Raw genomic sequence first — 27,678 nt, 5'->3', positions numbered from 1 at the left:
GTCGTATGAAAAGGAACCTCGACACGAAAAGAAGAAGAAGAATAAGTGCTGCTCTTGAAAAGTGGCACTGGAATGATGTTCATAAAGCGACAGACCTCCCATTTTTTGATGTTAAATCATCATTCGCTTGTGTAGTGTGCGCTACGTACGTTACACACGCCTTCATACTGTATTTCTATATATTCCGTAGGTTAAGGCTCATATTTCATTATTAAACTATACTTCCAACCAACAAGTTGTATCAATTGACGCCACACCTCACATGGCGATCCTGCCAGTGCGGCCTCGTGCTGCGCTGGTAGCGCGCTGCGCTTGCCAGTCAAGGACGTGGAAAAATCAAAATTTGAATTAAAGGATATAATAAAGTAAAATTACATCGGACATTGGTGATTTATAGTGCGTAAGGTGTCATTGTGTAAAGCGAACGGACTAAAATTGTGCGTAGATGCATAAATGGACAGTTATTATGTTAATAAATTGAAATAAAAACTGTTAAGGTAGTACACGCGATATAAAACACTGACGTGACGGATGATTTCATTAAATTGGTATTAAAAGGACAGTGAGTGTCAAAGTGAAACAACGAACGGTGAAAATTTATAAACAAAGGACTCGAGACGTAAAATATGTGATTTTTAAATTGGACTAATTAAATAATTTTCAACTTGATTTATAATAAAAATACCGCCGGGAGCAAAACTTGTATATGATGGCCTGCAGCAGGGAGTTGTTGGTGTCCTTGGTCGAAAATGGCGAGTCTAGGGGTCCGGGGACAACAAGGAAAGAGTCTAGTAATGGATGATTGGCTGCCCAATGTGGAAAAACACTACAGTGAAATGTGTAGTTTAGTACCGTGGACATTTACTTATTATTACATTTTTTTTTATCCTTTTCCAGTAAGTTATTCAGTTATAATTCTTCATCTTTAATAATAAAATATCGTGTTGAGTTTTATAGTAGACACCAGTATGTTAGCTATTTCTAGTTATTAGTTGTCCCTTCCCATTCAATTGGGGTCGGCGCAGCATGTTTTAGAATTGAAACGTCTCCACGAGTATTAGTTGCCTATTGAAAGAAAAGTACAGTCAGCGATAAACTTATTTCAAAGCTATGACGATGTGCAGTAGTGATAGTAATTATTGTAATCTACAGCGGATCACTTCCACTTTTCACTCTGATATGATTGCGCAACAATCACCTGTCAGTGTCAAATGTCAGCCATTGTAAGAAAGAATGGGAAGTTATGCGACATGTATAGTTGGCTTAATTGTTTGTACCTTTATTGTATACTAGCTTTTGCCCGCGACTTCGTCCCGCCCCGTTTTACCCTCTTTATGGATGATTTCCGACATAAAAAACTAGAGCGGTACTGTCATAGTAAATTTTGTAACCCCAATAAATTCACTGCCATCTGTCGACACACTTTAAAACTAAAAATGAAGATTTATAAAAATATGTTCAAATGTATTTAAATATGGATAAATGATTTTTTTATTTGCATTAATTATTTTTATATGATTTTGACCCATGTTCTTTCACTGATATGCGTTAAAATTATAAATAACAAACGAAACCGTCAACGCCCTCTATACGAGAGTAGGCCAAAACTAGTGGCGCCCTCTGATCGAGAATCAAATTTTCGTGATTTTCGAGGCACGTTTTTTCCTTAGACTGTATCCATCTATTACGGAGTTATATCTATCTTTGATACACAATCACAAACCAGCGATTCTTATTGAGACAGGCGGACTTCAACATTTAAATCTAATTAATGTTGCCATTCAATGCGATAAATTGTCTACGCCTGATGCCTATAGGCACGTCTAGATTGAGACAGAGTAATCGGTTTGAGCTAGCATTTTGGCAAGCTAATTACTGATAGTTTTGACATGATAACTGATGTTTTTAATTTGAAAGTGTTCAGTGTCACACACACGAACCTAGAGTTAGACCAAAAAAAGTGCAGCGCTCGATAAGAAGTTTTTTAAAATCCGTATGTGACAACACCACAGAAAATAGATTCAATAGTCTTGATGCTTTTAAAATTTTCTACTATATTTACCATCTATGAAAAATGTAAGCTGCGCATTATGATTAAATAAACTTAATTCCATCAATAGATGTCACTGTTATTAAATAATATTAGGAGTTAGGAGAATGTGACTTTTGGCATCATCTGTCACTATCTGTCTAGCAACTACATTATGAGAGAGACGAAATATACCAAAATATATCGTAAAATACCGAGCTATATATAGTAAGGTATCTTAAAATGCCTTGCTATAAGCTATAAGATATCGTAAATGTATCAAAATATATATTACTTATAGCTTCATGTGTGGACTCTGTCAAATAGTACGTAATATATATCGTAAGATGCCTTGCTCGCTTTATTTTGGTATATTATCGCTCCGTCTGTGACGGGCTTGAAACGTGTTTTTAATTTCATCGCATTGCGTATGCTCTGACCACTTAAATTCGATTTGATATGATATTATTCGAAATTGACTTAGATGTAGATGTAGTGTAGGGACGCCCGGCCTGAAGCAGGCGGGCTGTCGATCGCTTGTCGCGTTCATTCAGCCCAATTCCCTAGACTTGGAGCTGCAGGTTACTATCCCGGCGGCATTCCCACACTATTCTCCTCAAATCTTCTTGTTTTCCTGCAGAACATAAGGACATCTTTTAGTTCGACATCCTTTAGCTCGTTCTCCTTCAATGTGTCTCTACCGAATGTATTACGCGGTGTCGCATATATAATACACTCTGCAAGTAAGTGAAAGCTAGTCTCCTCCTACCACAATGTGGACAAGAGGCATCTCTACTGAAATTTACCCAACACGTACAATTAATTTCAATATTAAACATAATCTCCATAAGTAGATATTTCAGATATGTGAAAGCAAATAGGTAATCTCAAACTCGCCTTGAGGCTGTCGATACCATCAGTCCTTATAAGGCCCCATCCATACTTACAACAATAATATTGTGCCGCGTTTATGGGTATGGCCTTTGACTAATCACTTATGAATAGAATTTATCTAAGCGCGTTAACAATAGTATATTTTAAAGTAAAGATTGCTATATGTGAATAAATAGTTTGTCTAGGAATACCTATTGTTTGAAATCGTCTAAATTTAATTCACAGATTTAATTTTAACCTAACTAACCGCCTTGTCGCCGTCACAAACCCCTGGTGTTGCGGGTGTCCATGGGCGACGGTAATCGCTTACCATCAGGCGATTCGTCTGCTCGTTTGCCTCCTAAAAAAACGGACATGACCTGTCACGCCCAACCAAAAACTAACTTTTTTTCATCTTACTTAGCGCCAAAGAATATAATACTCACCTTAGCGCATTCCCGGTCGCATCCACAGATCTAGACTGTACAAGATGACCTGTCAAAAAAAAACGACGATAATCAGAATGATTGTTTATTGTTTATTGTTTATTATTATTTAAGTTTTAATGATGTTAAATTAAATTTTAAAATTAAATAAACTAACCAATCTGTAAAGCTAAACTAAACAACTTAAAATATGTAAATTGTTTGCTTTTGTAAAAATATATTGTAATCATGAATATGTATATATGAAGAAAGTAAAATTACACGAGTTAGTATTATAAGATTATTCAAAAGTAAGCAGACTGATGACATTTAATTTGACACATACAGATAGAGATACAGATTCTAAACCTGTGACCTGTGACCCAATTTGGGGTTTGCATAAACGCTATAAACTATAAACGCTGTTTTTTTTCGGGAGCTAATGCGATCTAAACTCCCACCAAGTTGTAGTTTATTCATCAAGGTGACAAAAATTCAATTATGTCACAAGATGTCATTAAATTATCTCGAATAGGGCCCAAGATGCAGTCGTCATATGTTAAGACTATTTGCGGTAATTTTCACATGCTCTTGACCGATATAGCATTGTTGAGTGCTACCTATTGTTATAAAATAACATAATTTAGTATTTTAAAGTCATGCTTGTGAACAAAATGAATCATTTATAGCACGCGCGCGATTGTCAAAGACCACGAGTTTGTTTTGTCATAATTCAATTAAATAAAATTATAACGTATCATTTCTTATCTCGAATTATTTAAATTATTTTTAACATAAATTCTGTCGGGGTAAGTGATTGTTTCATAATAATTAATTGAACGAGTGTTGGCGCCGAGTCAACATGTTTATGTCACTGTTTCATAATTATTAATAATTGAAAAACGATAAGTTTATGGGATGGTTTAATAAGTTTGCCGGTGTTGCGCGGGACACAGTGCTATGGAGAATGGAGACTATCGTACTAAATGGCAAATTGGAATTAAAAAAGTTGGGTAACAGTTAAAGTAAGGACGCTAAGCAGGAATAATTACAAACTTTGACCTATCATATAACGTTACCAAATGTCCAAAAAATACACACACACACACACACACATATACACTATTATGTACACGTCACACACAAATTGCACAGTAGTTTTTCTTATATTTCTTGTACCAACTGTTTTTAAAATAACCGTTGCATATTTTTATGTAAGGTACTGGCAGAATACCAGCCTAGTTATTCTGTGTACCAGCGATGTGGCTTGTCGCACAATGCTGAGCCAGCGCCTTTTCTGTGCCATGACACATGGCTTTTGCATGTTCTTATCTTGTACTTTTTAATGCCATGTATGTTGTCAATGCCATGTATATCACGAATAAATGCGATGAAATGCGAAATGCGACGGAAGACGATTTTTGCCAGTTTTTGACCCCCTCCCTTCCCTATGTATGAAAAAATAAGAAAAGGCTGACGCCCTCCCCCCTATATTGGCTATATTACGTAAGAAGGTACTGGAGCCAGTTTAAGTTAACTCTGCACCTGGTTTGATAGGATAGCATAGTGTAGGTCAGTGTTATTTTAAACGTCATAATTAAAAAAAAAACTTTTTGGTGGTCTAACGTAAGAACTATGAAAACCCCTTCCCTCCCCCTTGTAAGAAATTAAAAGATGTTTTCAACCCCCCTCCCCCCATAAATCGTCTTACGTAATAAATGAATGGCACCTATTGTTAGCCGCGCTTTTTGTCGCTGTGTCCCGGTCATTAGCCCCTACAACTATGTCAATGGGTTTCTTAATGCATACAGCCACGTCGATTTTAATTAAAAGCAATAATAGTTTCGCGATTTCGTCAGCATCCAGCCCTTTGTTTATTACCACTTTACCTAAGTAAGGTTTGATTGGACATAAATTGAATAATTTATAACTGTTATTAATATAGTTTTAAAGGTGTGGAGGTATTTGAGCGGGTTCGGGGTGTGCTCTTTGTATTGATTATTGGTCATGGAACTCATGGACCGACGGCCATGGGTCATTCAAAAGGGGGATAAGTTTTTAAATTAGTAATCCATCCGCTATTACTATTTTTTCCAAAGATTATCCATTTCAAGTAATTATAAGTTCAGATTTAGCTATTAAGGAAATAATTTGCATGACTTATTAGTCTGAATGAACGCTCACTCAACCATTGTAACACCACAATTGTACTACATTTAAAGCAAATAAATTACTATTACTATTACAAGTCATGATATTAATTACATAGGTACTTAGGTACCCCTTAGGCCCACTTGCACCATTCCACTATCCCGGGGTTAGCTGGTTAAACCTGGAATTGAAATTACCATGGTTGCCAGACATGGTTATGGTAATTTGACATTGGGTTTAACTGCTTAACCCCGGGTTAGTGGGATGGTGCAAGTAGGCCTTAAAAGCTGAGTTGTATAGAGAGTTAGATACCTGTGTCTATATGGTCTTGGTCTAAGAGTTATAGAAATTAACCGTAAACTTGGCAGCATACAGTTTTGTAATTGTTTTATGCTCTCATTATTGCTACGGATACATTATTGGTATATTTTTTATTCTATTTATTTAGCTACACTTTTTACTATTTCAGGCTGCCAGCGCCCTCTTCACACTTGACAGTGCGCGCGGCAAAGCGCTGTCCCGGAGCTTGGCGAAACGCGAACGCCGTCGCCGCCGATGCCGCGCCGCTCTCGCTATATTGGCTCTATTGATGCTGTTAGCTGCTGTCGGCGCGGTGGAGTTACTGCTGTCGAGGGGACAGAGGGTGTTTGGAGTTGTGTTGTGATAACAGAGGTATCTATATAGTCCGTTGCTGTCCTGAAGCTCGATGAAACACGAACGCCGTCGCCGCCGATGCCGCGCCGCTCTCGCTATACTGACTCTATTGATGCTGTTAGCTGCTGTCGGCGCGGTGGAGTTACTGCTGTCGAGGGGACAGAGGGTGTTTGGAGTTGTGTTGTGATATCAGAGGTTTCTATATAGTCCGTTGCTGTCCTGAAGCTCGGTGAGACACGAACGCCGTCGCCGCCGATGCCGCGCGACTTTAGCTATACCTACTAGCCCTACTGATGTTGTTGGCCACCGTCGGCGTGGTGGAGATACTACTGTCGATGGGGAACAATTAGTATCTAAATAACTTGTTAAGCGACTGATGTGATGAATTGAGTGGTAAATATTCTTCCAAAACAAATTTTGTACACTTGCATTGGGTAAAACATAATGGTCAAAATAAAATATTATGATTATGAAATAAATTCCTCAATAAATGTTTCTTTTGTATTTTCAGGTGCCTGCAATAACTACATTTGAGGTCGTGTTTCCTTACAACGATGATCTGTACGATGATGTGTTAGAACTATGGCACTTATATACAGACCATTTTTCACTTCTATTGAAGAACTATTAATCATGTGAAAAGTGCCTGAAGAGCTATTTTACGCAACAAACATTGATAACGAACGACATGTCGTTTAATTATTATTCATACATGTACTTTTAAACTGTAACTCTTCCTCATATTTAGCATGAGAAATGTTATACCATAAAGGATGTTTCTGAATACTTAAACATAAGTGAATTCTGATATATCCGAGCAGATTGCTCGCTCCGATATACTCTCTAATAGTGACAATTGATAAGTCTACCTATAGGTACCTATCGTCATATTTTAGTTTTATTAACGATTATTATTCCACTATCGAATCTAATTAGAATTTAATCTTAATTATTAGATTTGGTATTATTAAATTAAGGCTATCAAGTTTCTGGCCGAGATGTTATATTTTTTGGAACTTAAATTTATTTTATTTATTTAAGGATAACCAATACAATTACACAAGAATATAAAGAAATCCAGAGTCATGGGCAGGTCTTTTGCCACTTACTTCTTCTTCTTCCTGCCCTTATCCCACGTTATGTGGGGTCGGCACAAACATGTTTTTATCTTCCATTCTCCTCTTTCTTTCGACACCTCAGCACACTCCTTTCTTTCTCATATCTCTTTCACACAATCCATCCATCGCTTTTTGGGTCTACCATTCGCTCTCCGTCCATCAACATTCATCCCTAACATTCTCTTGCCCATACCACGCTAACCTACTACTTCTTATCTTCTCCGTTACTGGTGCTACTTTCAAACTTCCCCTAATATTCTCGTTCTTAATCCGATCCTTTCTCGTCTTTAGCCACTTACGACTACGGCTAACAGTAAAAAAAACATTGTGTAAATAGGACTTGTCCTTATCGAAGTATCAGAAACTATCACAATAAAATCCGTAATTAACTGCAAATAAATGTAGCGATGAATAGAATTGTTTACACAATTACTTACATTTTGATCGCTGGATCAACAATCAAATCTAAATCTGGATTAATCTCGCCTTCTATGTTCGTTTCTGTTTAGTTAATTGCAAATTTTCAAAATATATATTTATGATATAATTCATTACTGCAAATCGTAGTTGTAATTTTTTTAAATATAAAATAAGTAGTTATTGTATTTGATAGTGGGATACAATCACTTATATGTATATTGTAAATATTAACTAAAAGCTACTAGCTTAATGCGAATTAATATAATAAGTTTATTATTATAGTGAATCAATGAATTTCATAAAGATAAAAGTATAAAATTTACGTAGGTAAAAAATTCTTGATATTTTTTCATGACCAGTGGTTTTAAAGTATGTATCAAATCATACATTGTATAAAAAATATTGTCATCCACCTTTTATAACAGGTGCCATAAAAATATTTTAATTATACTTAATTACAGTGATATATGTTAAACACGCTAATATATTGCCCTGTATTTTGTACATAAGTATTGATTTAAGATAAATAAACGACGTACCATAGTTTATTGCGTGGTTTAGTCCAAACACAAGAACTCTAAAAAGCTGAAAGTGTATATATTCATAACGAGATGCCAAGCATTTTTAATTAGATATTTTTTTAGGTTTCGGCATTCAACCGCCGATGTATTTCAATTGCACTACTCTTATTATCATTGTGTTGATTTGTTTTTTTATATAATTCTTTTTACTATACCTACCTAATTACAAGTTGATTTTTAAATATAGCATCAATATGCTCTTAGAAAAAATAAAATTACTTTTTATGAAAATATTTTATTTCGGTTTATAGCATCAATATGGGTAACAATTCTCTAACCTAACACTTTCTCAAGTTTATTTCGCCATTGATCAAATTTTTAACAATGCATATTATTAGAATATTAATGATTTTTTAAAATTGTATGATGAATTTGGTATATCAACAAAGCATAGTGTGATGTTTGTGTATATATCTCAATAGATGTAGTTTTTAATTATAGTTTGTATTCGTATAAAGAATTTACTATCATTTAAATGAAACTATTAAAATGTAAATTGTACAAATATTCAAAAACTCTTTAAAGCGCTGGTAATGTGCAATAGTGCTTACGTAAATATATGTTTCTGCTTTTATTTGTATAATGTAAAGTAGCTTTATTATATTGATTGTCAGGGTTCTGTACCCATAGGGTAAAAATGGGACCCTATTACTAAGGCCGCTTCCCCACTTGGTGGCGCGGCGCGGTATCGGTGCAGTACGCAGTATTTCTTCCTGATTGGCGCGGAGATGGCGCGGAGTCGCGGGCGCGCCAATCAGAAAGAAATACTGCGTACCGCACCGATACCGCGCCACCAAGTGGAAAAGCGGCTTAAGACTCCGCTGTCCGTCCGTCTGTCACCAGGCTGTATCTCATGAACCGTGATAGCTAGACAGTTGAAATTTTCACAGATGATGTATTTCTGTTGCCGCTATGACAACAAATACTAAAAACAGAATAAAATAAATATTTAAGTGGGGCTCCCATACAATACACGTGATTTTTTTGCCGTTTTCGCGTAATAGTACGGAACCCTTCGTGCGCGAGTCCGACTCGCACTTGGCCGGTTTTTATTCAAAATACCTGCAACAACATTTTTACGGCTGCGCCGACTGTCAAAAGTGTCGGTATAATATTACTTGAGTCCCTTACTTTATGTTATTTGTACCGCTATTCGTGTAGAAAAGTACTTACAAAAGTGATTATTTTACTATTATACTTATGTAACAAGATTTTGTCAGTCACGCCGACTCCATCAAAATATTGTAAGTCTAGCCTCTTAAGGCCTAATGTGCATTAGAATGTACACTCCGTTTAAGTCTAATTAGAACCTTTCATAAAACGAATAAAGTAACATTTCGTTTGTCTCATTGTTTTCTTAAACAAATGAAATTCATCCCAATTGACGATAAAACAAGGTTTCAAATTAAAAACAAGGTAAATTTTGTATGGTAGGCCTTACGAGGCTAGTATTACTATATTCTGTTTTTTTATTCCGTAGACTAAAATTACATTTCATGTGGTACTAAGAAATGTCATCTCATACACATGAAACGTCATTTTAGTCTACGGAACAAAAAAGCAGACCTTAGTCCTTGGAATTGAATCACTTTTATGTTTATTAAAATTGTAATATTAAGTACCTATTGTTTATTTAGTTACCTAGAGTTAGATCAAGAAAAGTCTGCAACGATTTTGATATCACACGCAGTGCAAGTGTTATTTTAAACGTCAAACTTCTATGAAATTATGACGTATTAAATAACACTTGCACTGCAATCAAAATCGTTGCAGACTTTTCTTGGTCTTAAGGGGCCAACTGATTATCAGTCCGCCGGACGATATCAGCCTGTTAGTTAAAACAAAAAAATTGACAGTTCCGAACAACTGACAGGCCTATATCATCCGGCGGACTGGTAATCAGTAAGCCCATAAACAATACCTAAATTGTGATCTGCGTACCTTGTATTATATTATATTAGATATTTTTTGCACGGTTAATGTGTGCTATGTGTTACACTTTGTGTCTTTATAAAAATAAAATAAAATTTTACACATTTGGATCAATGTTATTACTTATCCTTAACTTAACAATAGTTATTTAAAAAATAAAAAATAAAACTGTCAAAACAATGTTTTAGACACATCTATACATTTGGTGGGAATAATGACAAAAGTAAAAAGAAACCGGCATAATTTGTGTGCTAAGTTGGTTATCATACACGAGGCGATATTGTGCGCGCGAGCTGTAAGCGAGCGCGCAATAAGAAAGCCGATGTGTGTAATGACCAATGCACACGCGTTTTATACGACGTTTTTCAACACACTTGCGAGAAAAAAAAAGAAACTCATATTAATCAAATTTTAATAGTTAAAACAGTTAGTATTGTGTTTCATTTCATCTGTCATACTCGTACTGCCGGCGGGCCTTCGCTCGCCCCGGCCTGCGCGCCCGCCGCGCAGGCGGTCGGGCGCGACCGTGCCCGCCAGTCCGACCAATTAAAGAAGGCTCCCTTTCCATTCATATTATTAGCAATCAGTTACCTTCTTAACTCAGTCGGATAATATAATGAAAATGCACGGGTGGAATAATACACTGAAAGAGCACGCGTCTTTAATATCTAGGATTATGAGCCAAAAATCGGTGGAATAAAAACGTCGTTTTGAGCAAGTGTGTTGAAAAATAAGTTAAGATTCTCACAAAAATAAAACAATGCATACGAGTACATAGTATATAGTTCAGGTATTAATCGGTTCTTAGAATAACTGCTTGAACGCCAACAATAGATGTATTCCCATTTGTCCCCCCACGTGACCGCCGCCATATATGAGGCGGGGACAGATGGGAATGATTTGTATGCAGCGCCTATTCCCATCTGTGCCCGGCGGGGACAAATGGAAATACACCCAAAAATCTACAAAGGTGTTGCCGGGACTTGTCTTGCAGAAAGCGCCAAGAACTCTTGAGTTTTTTGGTTCACAGAGTAATCTGGCCGCGTAGCCAACATGCCAATCGCTTACGCTCCGTAGCGATCGAAACGCAACTGTCACTGTCGCACTAATATGGAAGAGTGATAGAGAGACAAAGCGATTCGATAGCGAAGCGCAAGCAATCGTCACCTTGGCTAGGCCGCCTGGTTTTAAGGTTCTGCTGGTTTGTAATATATTTTATGATAAACGGCGATAAACCTTACCAAAAACACCAGGCCAAAGAAAAGCAAACCAAAAGTAAAAAAGAAGATACAATTAGACGATTTTGACCTATATGTGTTGATACCTACGTCAGAAAATACATGAATTTTATACAGTAGGTAAACAAAGAAATACCTACCGACAATAAAAAAAATGTGGACCGAATATTTAGATTCTGATTTTGATTACGGTGAATAAAAGTATGTAAGGTCTGTTTTTTTATTCCGTAGACTAAATGTCATTTTAGTGTACGGAATAAAAAAACAGAATACAAGTCAAAATAACGAGTTGCCCATCCACATTGTTCAGACTATACGGAACTGTTGCCATATAAATGAGAATAATAGCGCCCTCTTGACAATGATCATATATTCCTGGTCAGGCTTAACATAATTATTTTTTGTGGACAGAGTAGGTACCTAATAAAATGTGTACCTAATACCTGTGACATTATCATGTAACGGCTTGTAACGGTACCCGACTGCCAACTTGAAGCGAACGGGTAGTACGAGTCTGGTGGATGCTCACATTGCTCACCCTTGGGCTAACGCGTATAAATTCGCCGCTAGGGGCGCTAGTGTAGATGGTGGTCTTTTCCATAGTTCGAAATGTCAAATGTCACTTGTCACTTCAATGACTGACAGCTGTTCTTTAGTCTTTTGGACCACCATCAACAGAGGCGCCAACTGGTAAGCAAAAAAAATGATAGCCCTTATTATGTAGGCACTTTGTTGGTATATATGGATATGGGTAGTTACACCTTATTTCTATGGAGCAATGTCCAGGCATCGTAAACTGCGAGCGAAATCCATTGAAGTACTAGGCTTGTTGTCAAGTCAAAGTACATCATTTCAATGGATTTCGCTCGCAGTTTACGATGCCTGATTATGTCTATTACGAGTAAGAGCATTTCAATCAGCAGCAATGACTTCATCTACTTTTTGGTCGTTCTCGTCAACGGGAACTTCTTCTACAACTTGGCAGTTAAAAGCCAAAGCCACAACCTGAAAAGAAGAAAATAACGTGAGTAATATCTTACGGATAACAGATCTATATAATTTGTATAATTTGTGTGTAAAGTTTGTGATAAGTTCCATTCGCTTCTTTCTAAATTGCGAGACCTACGAACGCGTTTTTTACAAGATTTAGTTTTCATTGATTTTTTTACTAGCTTTAAATTGTGTCCCACTGCTGGGCAAAGGCCTCTCCCCTTGTCTTCCACGACTCCTGATATAGTGCGTCCTCCGGCCATTTGTTAAGGAAGGTGTCTAGGTCGTCCCGCCATCTCCGTCTGGGCCTGACGCGCCCGCGCCTCTCTTCTGGCATCCACTTGGTCGCTACGTTGTCTGGATGGAGCCTAGCAGTCTTCTCGCCGACGTCAGCAATGCGTCAATTATATTATACTAGCTTTTGCCCGCGACTTCGTCTGTGTGGAATTAGTAATTTGGGTACCTTCATTCTTAAACAAATCTGCTTTTTAATCCACCCTTTTTTACCCCCAAATTGGTCCACGCTATACATTTCCACCCCATTTTTTACACCCTTAAGGGATGATTTCGGGGATAAAAGTTATTCTATATCCTTTCCCACAGCTCAAACTATCCCCATACCAAGTTTCATCTAAATCGGTTCAGCGGTTATTGATTCCCCATACAAATTTCCACCCCCTCTTTTCACCCCCTTGAGGGGTTAGTTCTGGGATAAAAAGTATCCTATGTCCTGCCCCGGGACTCAAACTATCTGTATATCAAATTTCAACTAAATCGGTTCAGCGGTTTAAGCGTGAAGAGGTAACACACAGACAGACAGACAGACTTTCGCATTTATAATATTAGTATGGAAGTATGGATTCATATTAGAGTTTACATAATACTAGTATTATCTATTCGGATCGCAGAAGGCTTCCAATTTCACTAAACAAATTAGTTTGTAATATGACCAAGGAAATTAGGCATTATATTTTAGCGAGGGTCCTAGCTATTAACAAATTTATACTACCTTGGGAGCGCTGTCAGGGTTGCTCCTAACCCTGGCGAGGTACCGATCATAGTAACCGCCGCCGTGCCCGAGACGGCTTCCGGATCTGCTGAACGCCAACCCTGGAGCGATTATGAGATCCAAGCCACCTGAAATACATTAAAGTTTTATTCTGTTAGAAATTGTAATGTAGTAAAAAAGTTACCCGACTCCAAAGGGTCACTGAGTGCTCTGCCGGACGATATCGGCCTGTGAGTTGTTCGAAACTGTCAAATTTTTGTTCTAACAGGCCGATATCATCCGACGGACTGATAGTCAATAGGCCCCTTTAAAGGTGCCTGGGTCCTATACCAAATCCCAAGAATTAGTCATTGAGGAAGCGACTTCCATCTGACCTCACAACCCAAAGGGTAAACTACGCTTTATTGGAAATAGTCCGGTGATTTCCTTGTTTGTGGTAAACCTAACAATTGGTTTGTATTCTTAAGTGCCTACATTGGATTGGCCAAAAACACTATTACATGCCGGTATTCAAACCCCATAACCTTTAGTTTAGGTAGTAATAAAATGAAATAGTAATAAGACCAAGTGAAAGAAAAAGTAGGGGTCGTGTCGTATGAAAAAGTCAAAGAGCTGGCGCAGGATAGGGAAAGCTGGCAGATAGTCCACCGACAAGAGAATAACTCTTAAGTTAATGATGATGAAAATTTAAAATTTACTGAAGATCAACCCAGGATCCAAATTAGAAGAATTATTATAATTATGAGATATTTATCAGAAACCACAAACTCAAGCAGTTTCGAAGCCATACCTGACTCCAAGGCGTCTTCCCTGTCGGCATCCTTCTTGTGCTGAGCAATCCCGTGCTTGGTGACGTCCATGCCGGCTTCGTCTCCTGCTTCCACTCGCAGCATCTTCATGTGCCCTCCAGCATACTGAGGCACGAAGGCGGTCCCTTTAGAATACAACACTTTATAAAATGAGTTTCAGTTTCAGTTTCTTTATTCATAACAAAAGCTACATGTCAATTTTATTATACATATTTACATCTCATGTCTATTTTAATTCTGTATTTCTCAACATAGGTCAAAGAATCCACCACCTCTCAAGTCGAATGGTCCCTATGACACTTCATTTTTAGGGTTCCGCACCCAAAGGGTAAAAACGGGACCCTATTAAGACTCCACTGTCCGTCTGTCTGTCCGTCACCAGGCTGTTTCACATGTCATGAACCGTGATAGCTAGTCAGTTGAAATTTTTGCTTTTTCCGTTGCCGCTATAACAACAAATACTAAAAAGTACAGAACCCTCGGTGGGCGAGTCCGACTCGCATTTGTCCGGTTTTTTTTATATGGAGTAGCTGTCACGTAAAATGTTTGTAAATATTTTTTTGAAGTTTTGTTTAACGAGATTGATAATTGAATGTATAGTTGACGAAATAATAATTTGCACCGATTCGATAACCACATAATTTCGTTAACTATACTCATGAAATGTATACTTAGTCATTTTTTGTAAAAAATACGCATGTATTTTACTTTCCTCGCACTCGAAATGAAAAGTAGAGTGTTTAACTCTGATGAAAGGAATGTCAGAAACGGGTGTCTTTCATCCCTTAGTTAACAATCGATTAATCTATTCTGAATGCATTCTATTTAATGCGGCTGGTTCACGTCGAGAGCCGCTTGCCGAGTCTCGGCACCGCTCCGATTCAATCGTTTCGTTCGATTCAATTGTTCTAATGATGTATTACATTTTAATTTTCCTTTTAATGAAATTTAATTTCAATATTTATTGTTCATGACATTCGATTTTATATTGGCTTTTTATCTTTTGTTTATGTAATATTATTTCTTAAAGTGTATTTAATTTGACGTTTTGTATGTTGTTATTTTATAAGTTTTTCTGTATTTAATATGATTAATGGGGCATTCCACGAGAATGTCCCGTGTCCCTTACGAAATGCTTTTGCCTTGTATGGCAGCTAATTCAATCAAATCCGTAAAGCTCGGGAATATACTGCCAATTTGTTAGCAGTCATGAAAAATTACCAGACCCAATATCATTAATGACAACCTTTTCTGAACTATTGGAAGAACGGCGTTTCGTAAGGGACATTCTCGTGGAATGCACCTAAATAGATGTTTAGTTATGACGACGACACTGAGACGAAGATGAGCGGAGATGAGAGGAGACTTGCTGGTATCAACGAATAGCATTGGTTCTCTTCTCCGCTCTGCTGGATTACAACCAGTGCTATTAGTTCATTCCCGCACGTCTCTCATCCCCATCTCAGTGGAACTGGAAAGGATGCCAACTGACCCTTGGCCTTAGCGTGCTGCAGCAGCGGCGAGGTGTCCACCTCCTGCTCTGTGCTCATGTACAGCGCGATCCGTTTCGACGACTTGTACCAGGGGTGGTTGATAACCTGAAAATGTGGTATTTTCTATAAAAAGGGACCTTATTGTCGATGACGCTTACGTCATTATAAACGATGCTCCGATATAAATACAATGCCGCGCGACGCTGTGAGGCGTAAGCGCCATTGACAATAAGGTCCCTTTTCATAGAAAATGCCCCAAATTAGAGCTCTACGTTTGGTCGCGTGGTACGTAGTGATTGCGACAATTTCTTTTGGTATGGCTTCTCTATAGTACTAATAACTCAATGTCTATATTGGCATGGAGTATGGACATAAAATAAGGAAATATACGATGCGAAAACTGCTGTTTGGTAACGCAGAGAATAAGTGGATACTTAAGATAATTATATATACTGCATTTTAGTATTAGAAAACAAAACTTAAAACTAAGTAAGTACAAAAAAGAATTCCTCAATCCACAGCACACGACTGGTTTTTATGAAGAGAGCTTAATTCTTTTTCGTAGACCCTAATATATTGTCGTTTCCACCAAGCATTGTGCATTTCGGCTGTTGTTAATAATAAATTCGTAATGGTACTCCCACACTGGAAGATACACAACGTGATTTAACATTATGTGACAGGGACAACATAATATAACACTATTAATACTAAATATATATCACGTTGTCCGTGTCACACGATGTATAACTTACAATGTGGGCGCCATAATAAGTACTATCAGCCGTCAAAGTGCATGGCGACTTTATTCATTCATTCATAATTTCTCCATGCAATTTCGCAGTTCACTGTACCTTTTCATAGACTACCCTAGATTGCCTTTTTTTCTCGTCAGCTGACAGCGCTGCGATGCGCGAGGAAATCTCATTGCGCAGCAGCATCTTGGCGGGGTTGGGCGTGCTGGGGGCCATTGTGGACTGGGAATAAAAAGTGTGGTCCTGTGCTGATAAAAAGTTTTGGGTAATGTGCCGCCCCAAAAGTGCTAGGGTAATGGAGTGGGAGGCGTGAATGAGGGCTACCGCGTTTAATTTCGCCGCTAGGGGCGCTAGTGTAGATGGAGGTCTTTCAAAAGGTCAAATGCATAGAAGTTTTGGGGGTTTCAAGCTTTTATATCGGGAATTTTCACTCCTTATTCATAATTTTGGTAAATCTTTGTCCATCTTCGATTAATCATGGTAAACAATAGATATAGCTCAATAAATGTTAGTGGTTTAAAAAAAGTGCCAACTAAAATATACGCAAAATTAAACAGGTTGAAAAAATGACACATTTAGACGTTAAAATAACTTTGTGTATTAGAACGTATTGATTTTATAAAAATAAGCATAGAAGAAATTTGAGATCAGTTTTTCTGGACCTACATCTACAGTGGCGGCAACTGGTGAGCACAAAAACGATAGCCCTCATTCCTGCAGTCGTGTTACTCATTCCGCTATAGGTGCATCTAATGAAATACTTATAAGTCAAAATTTTACAGACAAATTATAAATAGGTATAATATTTTTTTGTAAAAAATATGCACCTGCATTTTATAATATTAGCACTGCCTACACGCACATTTCTTGAAGTATGAGAAAATAAATAAAATCACTAACATCTAATATAAAATGAAATTAAAGTACCTATTTAATTTTAAAATTAAATATAACTTATTTTAAAAATGTATTACACTTTTTTTGATTACGTAACATTTCTTACCATAATCATTAAAAATACTTAAATGTAGTTTTCCAGTATATTACCATAATTAAAAACCGTGTAGGTAACATTTTTTTATTAGACCGAATGAATTGAACGAAATTCTTGACGTTTAATTTTTACCATATTTTACATTTAAATATTATTATGGGATCATAATTATAATAATATATGATCCCACTAAACCGTGCACTAAACACTAACGACATTTCTAGTAGCGAAATGTATTACATATTTATAGTAAATCTCAGACGCCTTACTAACTGATAAGTAATAACAGAACTTTAAACAGTTGTCTACTAAAGGAGTAGACTAGTAGAGTAATAGTAGTAGTTTGAACTTCTTATTTTAATCATAAACCAGTTTTAAGTTTGCTTTATCAACATTGTGCTAACCAGTAGGTATTACAATGTTAAATCAGTTAACTGCAATGTAACGGTTAGTAAGTAAATTGAAAAAAAATAACCGATTCACTCACCAGTAGCTAGATCCCGCTACCGCAGTTACGAGTACACTGCAACAGTAACACTGTTTGTAATCATCTGCCAATGATAAAACGATACGGCATGGAACCAAAACAGTCACGCAATGTGCACGTGTTCAACGCTTTGATAACCGCGCCATCTAGCTAAGGCCTCTCCAACTAATGTAAACGCACTTAGACGAAATTTAATGAACTTAATTCGCACGTGTAAAATGTAAAGTTGTTTTAGAGCGGATACAGGTGGCTGTAGTGTACGATATCTATCACGATAAGCTAATTAAATTTTGTGAGATATTAGGTTAACGCAGTGAAGATTAAATAGTAATGCTAGCGGACTCTGATTGTAGCTTTTTCATTTTCTTTGCTGTTCTAACTATATTCTTAAAATATCTGCTAACGCAAATACGTTTAAGCAAGCACAAGTAATTAGTAACAAATCCCTGTAACTCCGTATAACATAAATACAGTCTAAGGAAAAAACGTGACTCGGAAATCAAGAAAATTTGATTCTCGCACAGATGGCGCTACCACCAATACCAACCTTTGACCTATTCTCGGCTAGATGGCGTTGAAGGATTCTTTAAACCTACATATTAAATAATTTTAAAACGAGTCACGTATTATTAAGTCGAATAGCACGACATCTTTCGGTCCAATTTACGATATTTTTATTTTGTTTGAAAGAACATGGGTCAAAATCATATAAAAATAATAAATGATTTTTTTATTAATATTTTTTTATTAAATTTACCCTCCCATAGAAAATGGACCAGCCAAAATGTATGAACCAGCCAAATTTTTTGTCGCGATTTTGGGGTTGGTCCCATATTAAAAATTTCTCAGTATAATCCCAAAACCTCGCTAGCAACGGGAATGCACTTATTTTTATAGCCACCGTGTATATATACATTTTTTGATATTTTTATTTTTAGTTTTATTTAATCGTGTGTCGATAGATGGCAGTAAATTTACTGTGACTACAAAATGTACCCCTCCATCCTATATATTATTATCTTTGTTAGTAGTATTCCTTGTTGTATAGTAGTTATTTAAAATTATGAATATAGCCATTCCATTGTGTCTGCATGTGTAATGTATAACATAGTTGTTTAATAACCCTTCGTGTCCTCATGTATGCCAGCGTTGTTTGAAAGTTGAAACTCACACGTCGTCTTCAGGCAAGACTTGAAATGAACTAAGTTCATGGAAAATTTATTTCACATAAATCTATTCAGAATTATCAACGTAGTTGTTATCGCTTGCTACATACTTTGCACGAGTAAAAGTAAGCATCTTGCATGACCGCGCTAATCTCAAAAGGTACCGAACCGATTTAAGAGGATTTCGCCAGTCTAGCTTATTTTTAGCCGGGATTCCAGCGTTAAAAACAAAGTTTAAGATGAAGTAGATTCGTTAAAAAGAATGTACAAAAAGAAAGACGTCTGCGATACTAATGAAAAATTCAGAATCCATTAAGAAATACTCTAAAAGTAGGTAGGCAGGTGAAATGTATACAATTTAGGACTTGAAAATGTTGTCGAATGATCTTATTCTCTCACTACAGAATTATTAGTTCATTATTGAAACCTCAAGAAAGTAAACTAAATTACATACCTGTCCACCCAAACAGTTAAATATACAAAAAAATATAAAGTTTGCGATAATTAGAATATGAAATAAATTTTATAGGTATAAACAGAAGGGCTTTAACGACTGCAAAAAATAAGTTATAAGACGTTACGCCAAGTCGGGATAGTTTCAGAACATTAAAAATACATTACGGCACTATCTTCAATTTATATATCCTGTTGAGGAAGGTATTTTCTCGAGGTATTACATATTGTGATACCTCGAGAAAATCCTCGTGGAAAAGTGTATCATGTCCGTTCCAAGGTTTCTCAGAGCCCCCTGGCAGTTTTTATCGAGATTGGGTCAAGTGAGCCGTAAAGAGTGACAACGGACACACGTTTTCGGATTGATATGTATGAAGTGGTGTGTGAACACTTATTGTAGGTATTACATTAAGTGGCTTAATCTTTTGTATACTTCTGTCAAACATTTCGTTTAAAGCTGGTTTGTGATTTGTAACAGAATTAGGCATGCAGTTTTTTTTTCTTATCTGTAAAAGAATACAACGTATTATTTATATTTATACGACTTCTTGTTCGTAAGAATCGTAAGTTCTATAAAACTTCCAGTTCTTCTAGTGTTCGTTTTGCATAAAATGGCTCGTCAAATGAAAGTTTCCGGATGATTTGCAGAGCGATGTCTAGACTATTCTTCTGAGAGTGGTCTGATTTCGTGGTAAAATTGAACCTTCACAAAATCATATATAGGTAATACATGCTCGTCTAATCTTTTCTTTGATGACATATCCATACGCTCTGTTTGGATTATTATGAGTAGATCATAGTTATCTTCTCAAGTTATTATCAGTTTTTAGCCTTATCTTGGCGGTTAGGTATGCTAATTAATTAGTTTTCACCACGTCGTTAAGTTGAAGTGGACAGGTTTGAACAGCACATTTCAGAATGCTATGGTTAGAAAATTACAAAATTATGGGCGAAAAAGCTTCTAAAATAGGGTTATTTCAAGTTAGCACTGTCAGCAGTAAAATATACCGGAATTAAATTCCCTTTCAACCGTTAAGATTGAATTCATTAAGTTTTAAGTCAGACTAAAATGAAATGTAGAGACTGATTTTATTAACAAAGGGAGCGCCGAATCGAAATTCATAAATTGTAATGAATCGGCGTAATCAAGAATGCGACAGTTACAAATTTGTAAAACGTTCACAATTGGCTTTGAGTCCTAATGCCTTGAATTAATTTGCATTTATAATTTTATTTTAATATTATTATAATTTTATTTTTACTTCTTAGATTGTTTCGATAATTTTCTCTTTGTATTTTATTGTATGTATAGGTTTGTTTACTGTAATTTCATGCTATTCATATTTTCATGAAAACTTAACTATTTTAAATAATAATAATTCACAGACATGTATTAAAACGTAATTAAAATGAATCCATAGTATGTTTCTATTCCAGGAGAAGCATTACTCGTCTAGAAATTATTTTATATTTGTGTTATTTCTAATACGCGTTAAAATACTGATGTACCTACTAAACCTACTTAGAGAAAATACATTCCATTAATGGGTAAAACCGTTCCAGCGATTCATTTGCCTGAAAGTGCCGTTCGTACAATTAATAGAACACATGCTGCTTTTATGAGGGTGTTTAATTGGACTTTAACTGCCGTTGTCGCATTCATTCTGTTCGATTAGCTGTACGTATAACCCAGAGTATATATGCATTCATTTTATATAATATCGATTATATGATATTTAAATAGAGCTGGGTTGTGTTAACTTTCGCTTGTTCTATTAAATTATATTCACTTTAATACACAACAAGAACAAGAATTTTTTATTTTTTAGCACATGAGCTTTTATCACTAAAGTATACGAAGAAATCTTGATTCTATATGTATGCATTTTAGTAAAATTATCTTTACATAATAAAAATTAGGGAATAACCCCAGGGGGCCAGTGTATAAATGACTGTATCGTGTTGTGGATAACATGACGACATGTAGATTAGATAGTTGTTAGAAAAAGAAAATTGCAATAGAAATGAAAGAAATAGAGGTAGAAATAAATAAGCAGAAATAAATAAGCAGAAATAGGTTTGTAAATAAAATAGGTATATGGTGTATCTAGATATAGATTACAACAGATCTTAGAAAATCTGTTTCCACAATACCCTGAATTACTTATATTGGTCCGTTGCATAATCACTGCGCTTAATTGCGCATAATGTCTTGAAGTTGTGTCTTGTAGTTGAAGTATTTTGCGGCTTTTTCTGTAAGTATTCCTGTAATTTGTAAGTGTTATTGCTTTAATTGCTTCTGCTAAATAATTCATGTAACTTAAGTAGTTTATGCTTCTAATAGGTATTATCCCCGCAGATCTTATTAGAAGTCTTATGTAAACCTGTTGCAGTACTGCGGAAATCATTCATTTCGCGACTAAAGATCTGGGCTTGGTTCGGACAGTTATGCTAAATTTATCTTATCTGGGGAGGGAACCTGTTCTGATAAAGGACCCGCTAAAGAGGTCACCGCGTTGCAGGGGTGAATAAAAAGTTATGACCATATCCATAGGTGTGGCTAGTGGTCTAAGCCGCGACCTTCCTTTGTTCGCGGCAGGGGCGCTGCGAGCGCTCGTCGGTCGCTCACTGCCGCAGTCGAGCTCGGCCATTATTCAGTGCGCGCGTGCCTTGCTTCAACTCACCAGCAAAACTTTCTTACGTCAAATCAATGGATATAACCTAACACGCCGCGCACTCGGTTTCGTATGAAATGTGATTGTTATTGTGTCTAAATGGCGTCTCTAATGTGCCCGTAGTAGTGACGTGCAGTGCTACAGTTTGCAGTGTTAATGATGTAATTTTTTTGTGTGCTGTGTTGTGTTTGAAAAGGAGCAATGAGTATCCAAAAGTGTTTTCTGGATAACTCCAGCAGGATGATAAAGGCGATGTCGACTGCAAAGTCGAGCTCCAGTGAAGTGAAAACGGTAAGCAAAGTAAATTTATTTCTAAACGCAAACTTCATAAGCGTGAATGTTTTGGTATGATTAACGATCTCGTCCATACATATGTTTTAGAAGGATTTTGGGTAATTTTTTTTTATTTATAGGTTATATTTGCTCAGCCAAAACAAACCTAAAGGTTAACGGAACTGCTCAGAACTGCAATAATTAATGTACGATAAGATTCGCATATTTCATAAATCATTAAGGTTATGAACGCCTCATAAATTGGAACGTCTGTAACGTCCGTATCTGTAAATATATGTTTTGCATAATTTTTACTTATTTAATAAATGACATGGCCCTCCATTGGTTTAAAATCATTGTCCGTAAACGTCATTCAGTGTACGTGTTATCGCTCAAAATCGCACTTGTAACATAGTAACGATTGTTTTTATTTACGGTTTGTAAACTAATGTTAAAAAATTAAAACGTGCTTGTAAACAATTAGCATGCATGTATAAATTACTTACCACGCTTTTCTTGACTAAAACAAATATGTCACTCAAATCAGCTCTTCCACTTGAAAAATCTATTATTCACGGCAATCCAATTTATTAACTAAAATGTAGTTTTCACGAGATAAACAACTAAACTGAGTGCAGCATTAATACATACATTTATTTTTGATCGAATGAATGAATGAATTCAAGTGTCAACGACCGGGTGACATTGTCAGATACCGCGTTATGGTGTTGAGCTATCGTCAAGTCAAGGTACAAAGGTACATAATTATATACGCAATTGTTTTAAACTATTTATAGACGGATCGTCTCTTGAGTTTAAATTTAGATCATCTGATTTCCGCAACAAACACCATCTTTGCTTACGTTAACGTAGTAATTGCTACTCACAAATAAACAGGGGCATATTTTAAGTTAATTTTTGTATAATTAGCATTCCTTTGAGTAATAACTCGTTTCGTAGCACTAAATAGGTGCATGTTTTAAATGTGAATAGTTTTTAATCGATTTAGATAATAGTACAGTCATTAAATAGTAGCGTACCTACGCGTAGGTAGGTACCGTACCTATCAACCGCCATGGAATAGGCAAAAAATATCTCTAAAATTTGCGTTCATAAGTTCTGTCACAGTCTAATTGTTCTAATATAGAGACATAACTTTTTTATTTTTGTTAATATAATGTAGAATGTAGACCAAATACTAAATTGTTTTTAGATAATGTAGTGTAGACCAAATACTTATGACACAAAAATTAATAGTAAGTATTATCATACTTTTGACGCGTAGTCTGATCCGCTACTTCTGATGCACATATTTGTTTATTTATATATTTATTCTATCTATGTATTTATATTAATATGTATTATATGTGTATTTAATTTATTATAAATTATAATATAAAATTGGTTTAATAATGTACATATATGTACATCAAATCATACAAATACGTAGCTCTAAAAATAAACAATTTTTTTTTTTTTTTTTAGCTCTTATACATTCCAGTCATTTAAGAGTTGCTGAAGCGTTAGCATGGATTGGGTTAGCTGGAAGCTGGAATTAAAGGGTAGACCGTCAATCCAGTCTGGAACGGACTGGAATGCTCACTGGAATGAGTATATTCCAGTGCTAGCTTACATTATAGTGGCATTCCAGTGCTGGACTCGATCACTGGACTGGAAATATTGGAATGCCACTGGAATAGATGTGAACTGGGCATTAAGCACTCCACCAATTAGTGGTCAAAAACCAAGGTAATTTTTGGTAGTCTAGAACTTCTGTAAATTTTGTCCTATTGTCCGTCCCGGGCCGAGGTTGACCCGGCTCGAAGCACCTGTTGCAATGCTGCCCTACTTACCCGGGTCGGTAACTAGGTATGCGCTCACAACATGAATCTAGTATAACTGGATCGGTCATAAGGGGTGGGGGGAAATGACCGAACGGGATAGTCTTATGTATCTTTCAGTAGGAGTAGCAGAGAAAGCGCTGTTATTGTTTGTCCTTGTCACAGTCTCGCATTTTTTTTATTCCTTACCGTAAATTTAGTATGGTTTATGGTGGCCTACAAATCTACTCGACCAATCATATTGTTGCATTGCGTATGTTTTGTCCCTCACGCGCGCGCGTATAGCTGATCTATGTAATGCTAGGTCTATGGCTCACGATAACTGTGTACCTACCTAACCAGGCTACGTCATTACTTCTGTTGGCTAAGTGCAGTGCGTGGAGGAACTGACAATCAATTGTGAGCTTTAAAGGCCTGTCCAGTGTGGGACAATTTTTCGCCAATCTGATTAAATTGTCCAATCAAATCAGGCCTTGCGGACGGAATAGCCAATTTGGCTCGCCGAATTCTACCGCCGATTATGACCGATATTACCGATAAAATGGGGTGCGGATGCGGATGCAAGAATACCAATTTGTGACGCTAGTATTCGCGTTTGGGGGGTTTAACTTAGAGCGCACAAATATCACCATAAATTTAAAATTGGTGAAAGTGGCCAAATTGGCGTTTGCGTCCGCACCAACTGATTTGTTCGGACAATTTAATCAGATTGGCGAAAATTGTTCCCGTCTGGACAAACCTCAATTTTCATACTAAGTATTCGCTTTATCAAAATCAGTCAGTCAAATAAAGTCATAGCATAGTCATAGGGCGAAACTGATGAGCACATATAGATAATTATATTTTATTTTGAAATCGGCTATGTAACTATTTGTAGTCATCTATTTCAATAAAAAAATATACCAAAATCATAAGATTCTGACTTTTGACAAATGTCATCTTTGCCGCACATTTTCGAACAAATTGTCAAAAACACTGCCAGTAATTAATACAGTAAGTTTCTTTTTGTTGTCGATTATTGGAAATAACTTTTGTTTGAAAATTTATTTTTTTGTTTTTTGTTCTAATTATAAAAATATTAACGTTAGAGCATTCCTGAGAACAAACCCTACGTGGGATTTCAGGGTTTGTCTAAAGGCTAAAGGGGCCCACTGACTATCAGTCCGCCGGACGATATCGGCCTGTCAGTTAGAACAAAAATTTGACAGTTCTAAACAACTGACAGGCCGATATCGTCCGATTCGTCCGGCGGACTGAGTCAGTGGGCCCCTTAAGGTCACCCTGTATAATATTAGATATTCCTTCTGCCTGTCTAATTAATATGATATATATTTTTTCATCACGGAACCATGGTGTTTCGGACATTTGGGAGGCGTGTCGGTGCCGATTATTAGTGACATAAATAAAAAAGTTAATCAAAAAGGTCGAAGAAGGTTTAATACTACATCAGGAGCTACTAACACATAGGTACAGGTTGCTCCAAAGTAAAAAATCGTAATTTGTTAATTTCTTCGTAACCGCTACACCGGTTGTTATGTTAATTTGTATACTGGTTCTAAATACCCTAATGCATAATTGTACATCTCGGCTGTATCCAATGGCAAGGAAAGCCTGTTAAATCTGTTAAGGTCTTGACATGTTTTCATTGTTTGCTAAATTATATTTCTGAGAACTTTTCCTATAGAAATTTGGCATCTTCGAAATTTCTCCTCAATTAGGCTCCTCTTGCGTGAAACTGCATGTTATAACAACCAAACTACCATACCTAAACCATATTTTAATCAAAAAATATTCATAGACACAGACGACACAGTTTTCAAAAGATAATAACATTATTAACTGTGATAATAAATGTTACATTAACATCTTATCATTTCATGTAAAGTCGTCAACGGAACGAACACGTCAAGTAACGCAAAAATAACGATATTTTTATCACTTTATCAGTTTATCGCGCCTACTACAAACTGTCAGACTGAGATTGATAACTGATTGACGTACTGAGTGAGTACTGACGGCGCGAACAGTTGACAGTCTTACCGTTTATCATTTTGTCGCGTTAGACTGATTGCTTGTCAACCAAGCGATTAGAGATTAGAGCAGCTAGTTATTGATTGTATCGAAAATTTACGGTTTTGTTATGTTGCCATGACTTAATAATGTGAAATATCTAAACAAACTATAACGGAGTGACAAAATAACTGTTTGTATGTATTGTATGAACATTGACCTCGCAGCCAAAAAAAGCTTAACATTTTTTTATGTAAAGGTAGGTACTAGGCAGTGTTTGTGGGTTTCTATTGTCTCCCATAAATGTATTGTTTGTCCGCATTTTCGTTAGTCATAATTTGGTTTTTCTCAGAAACGCGTAACTTTTCAGGATTGTCATGAAACAAACCTAACCTTACGAAAATCCTAAAAATTTAACGGTTTCAGAATTATGAATTATGACTATTAAGAGTATTAAGTACCTTATGACTTGCAATAATTATGTCAAACAAAGGGACCCCAGTGTTTGTTAACTGAGTTTTACTTCGGTTTCGTGTGTTAATATTGTTTTATTTTCAAATCAGTGTGAGTGTATAGTATACACCGTAGTTAACTGAAAGAGATACCTTAAAGGGATTAGGGGTAGTTCGTCGCCTTTGTAGTAATGTGTTTTTTCCTCTTTTATGTTTTTTTTTACAATAAAGTGTATTACTACTACTACTACATATTAAACACATGAACTACGTGTTATATTGTGTGCGTGGCCTTTTAATTCCGGCCCGTAGGTTTGCACGGTGTAATGGGGAGTACGCCATTACCAAACTCAAATGGAGTTGGGCGGCACATGTTGCTAGGCAGTGATGGCAGGTAGACTAAAATGTTAACGGAATGGTGGCCGCTTTGGAATGAAAGAAGCCCCTGGCGTCCGTTTGGCTCGTTGGGTGGACGACATCCGGAAGATTGCGGGTCACTTCTAGCATAGGCACGCGGGTGGCATGCCTATGCTCAGCAGTGGGCGATAAAGGGCTGATATGATGATGACGATGAATGGGGATGTCAAAACTACATTATTTAAGTCGTGTTGTCAAACCATATAACACGTGCAGCCTTTGTGGACTGACTATACTAAGAAAACATTTAATGCTCTGCGCGTCCAGTATAACAACGTATTCAGGTTACTGTTGGAAATACCTTTTGTAGCGCATCAGGTATGTTCGCAGAGGCAAGCGTGTACCGCTTTATCTCAATAATACGCAAGAGAACCGCTTCCCTGATGCGCCGCGTGCAGGAGAGTACCAACAGTCTCCTGGTGTCACAGTACCC

At 36.6% G+C, this 27,678-nt stretch overlaps 3 protein-coding genes across 4 annotated transcripts in view; 2 read left to right on the top strand and 1 right to left on the bottom strand.

Moving 5' to 3' along the window:
- LOC134749677 (uncharacterized) overlaps positions 1-6,323 on the top strand; it is a 71,582-nt gene extending 65,259 nt beyond the window's left edge. Inside the window, exon 7 of the mRNA XM_063684695.1 lies at positions 5,948-6,323. Coding sequence (XP_063540765.1) covers positions 5,948-6,142 — 195 coding nt within the window. The 3' untranslated portion in view covers positions 6,143-6,323. The remainder of the gene's footprint in view (positions 1-5,947) is intronic.
- A 5,946-nt stretch (positions 6,324-12,269) lies between these two features.
- LOC134749576 (5-formyltetrahydrofolate cyclo-ligase) overlaps positions 12,270-27,678 on the bottom strand; it is a 54,197-nt gene continuing 38,788 nt past the window's right edge. Inside the window, exons 1-6 of one of the 2 annotated variants that reach the window (XM_063684575.1) lie at positions 17,959-18,099; positions 16,577-16,699; positions 15,722-15,827; positions 14,211-14,354; positions 13,421-13,548; positions 12,270-12,426 (exon numbers count right to left, since the gene is read on the bottom strand). In XM_063684575.1, coding sequence (XP_063540645.1) covers positions 12,334-12,426; positions 13,421-13,548; positions 14,211-14,354; positions 15,722-15,827; positions 16,577-16,693 — 588 coding nt within the window. In that variant the 5' untranslated portion in view covers positions 16,694-16,699; positions 17,959-18,099 and the 3' untranslated portion in view covers positions 12,270-12,333. Of the gene's footprint in view, positions 12,427-13,420; positions 13,549-14,210; positions 14,355-15,721; positions 15,828-16,576; positions 16,700-17,958; positions 18,100-27,678 lie in introns of those variants that run through there. The other variant, XM_063684574.1, reaches the window with a different exon arrangement.
- LOC134749553 (transient receptor potential cation channel trpm) overlaps positions 22,011-27,678 on the top strand; it is a 308,269-nt gene continuing 302,601 nt past the window's right edge. The window contains exon 1 of the mRNA XM_063684539.1: positions 22,011-22,543. Within this exon, the coding sequence (XP_063540609.1) occupies positions 22,454-22,543 (90 nt within the window). The 5' untranslated portion in view covers positions 22,011-22,453. The remainder of the gene's footprint in view (positions 22,544-27,678) is intronic.

This window comes from Cydia strobilella, chromosome 18 (genome assembly GCF_947568885.1).
Source record: "Cydia strobilella chromosome 18, ilCydStro3.1, whole genome shotgun sequence".
In the NCBI taxonomy this organism is placed as follows: Eukaryota; Metazoa; Arthropoda; class Insecta; order Lepidoptera; family Tortricidae; genus Cydia; species Cydia strobilella.
The sequence above is the reverse complement of the archived record's forward strand: the minus strand, read 5'-3'. Positions and strand labels throughout refer to the sequence as shown.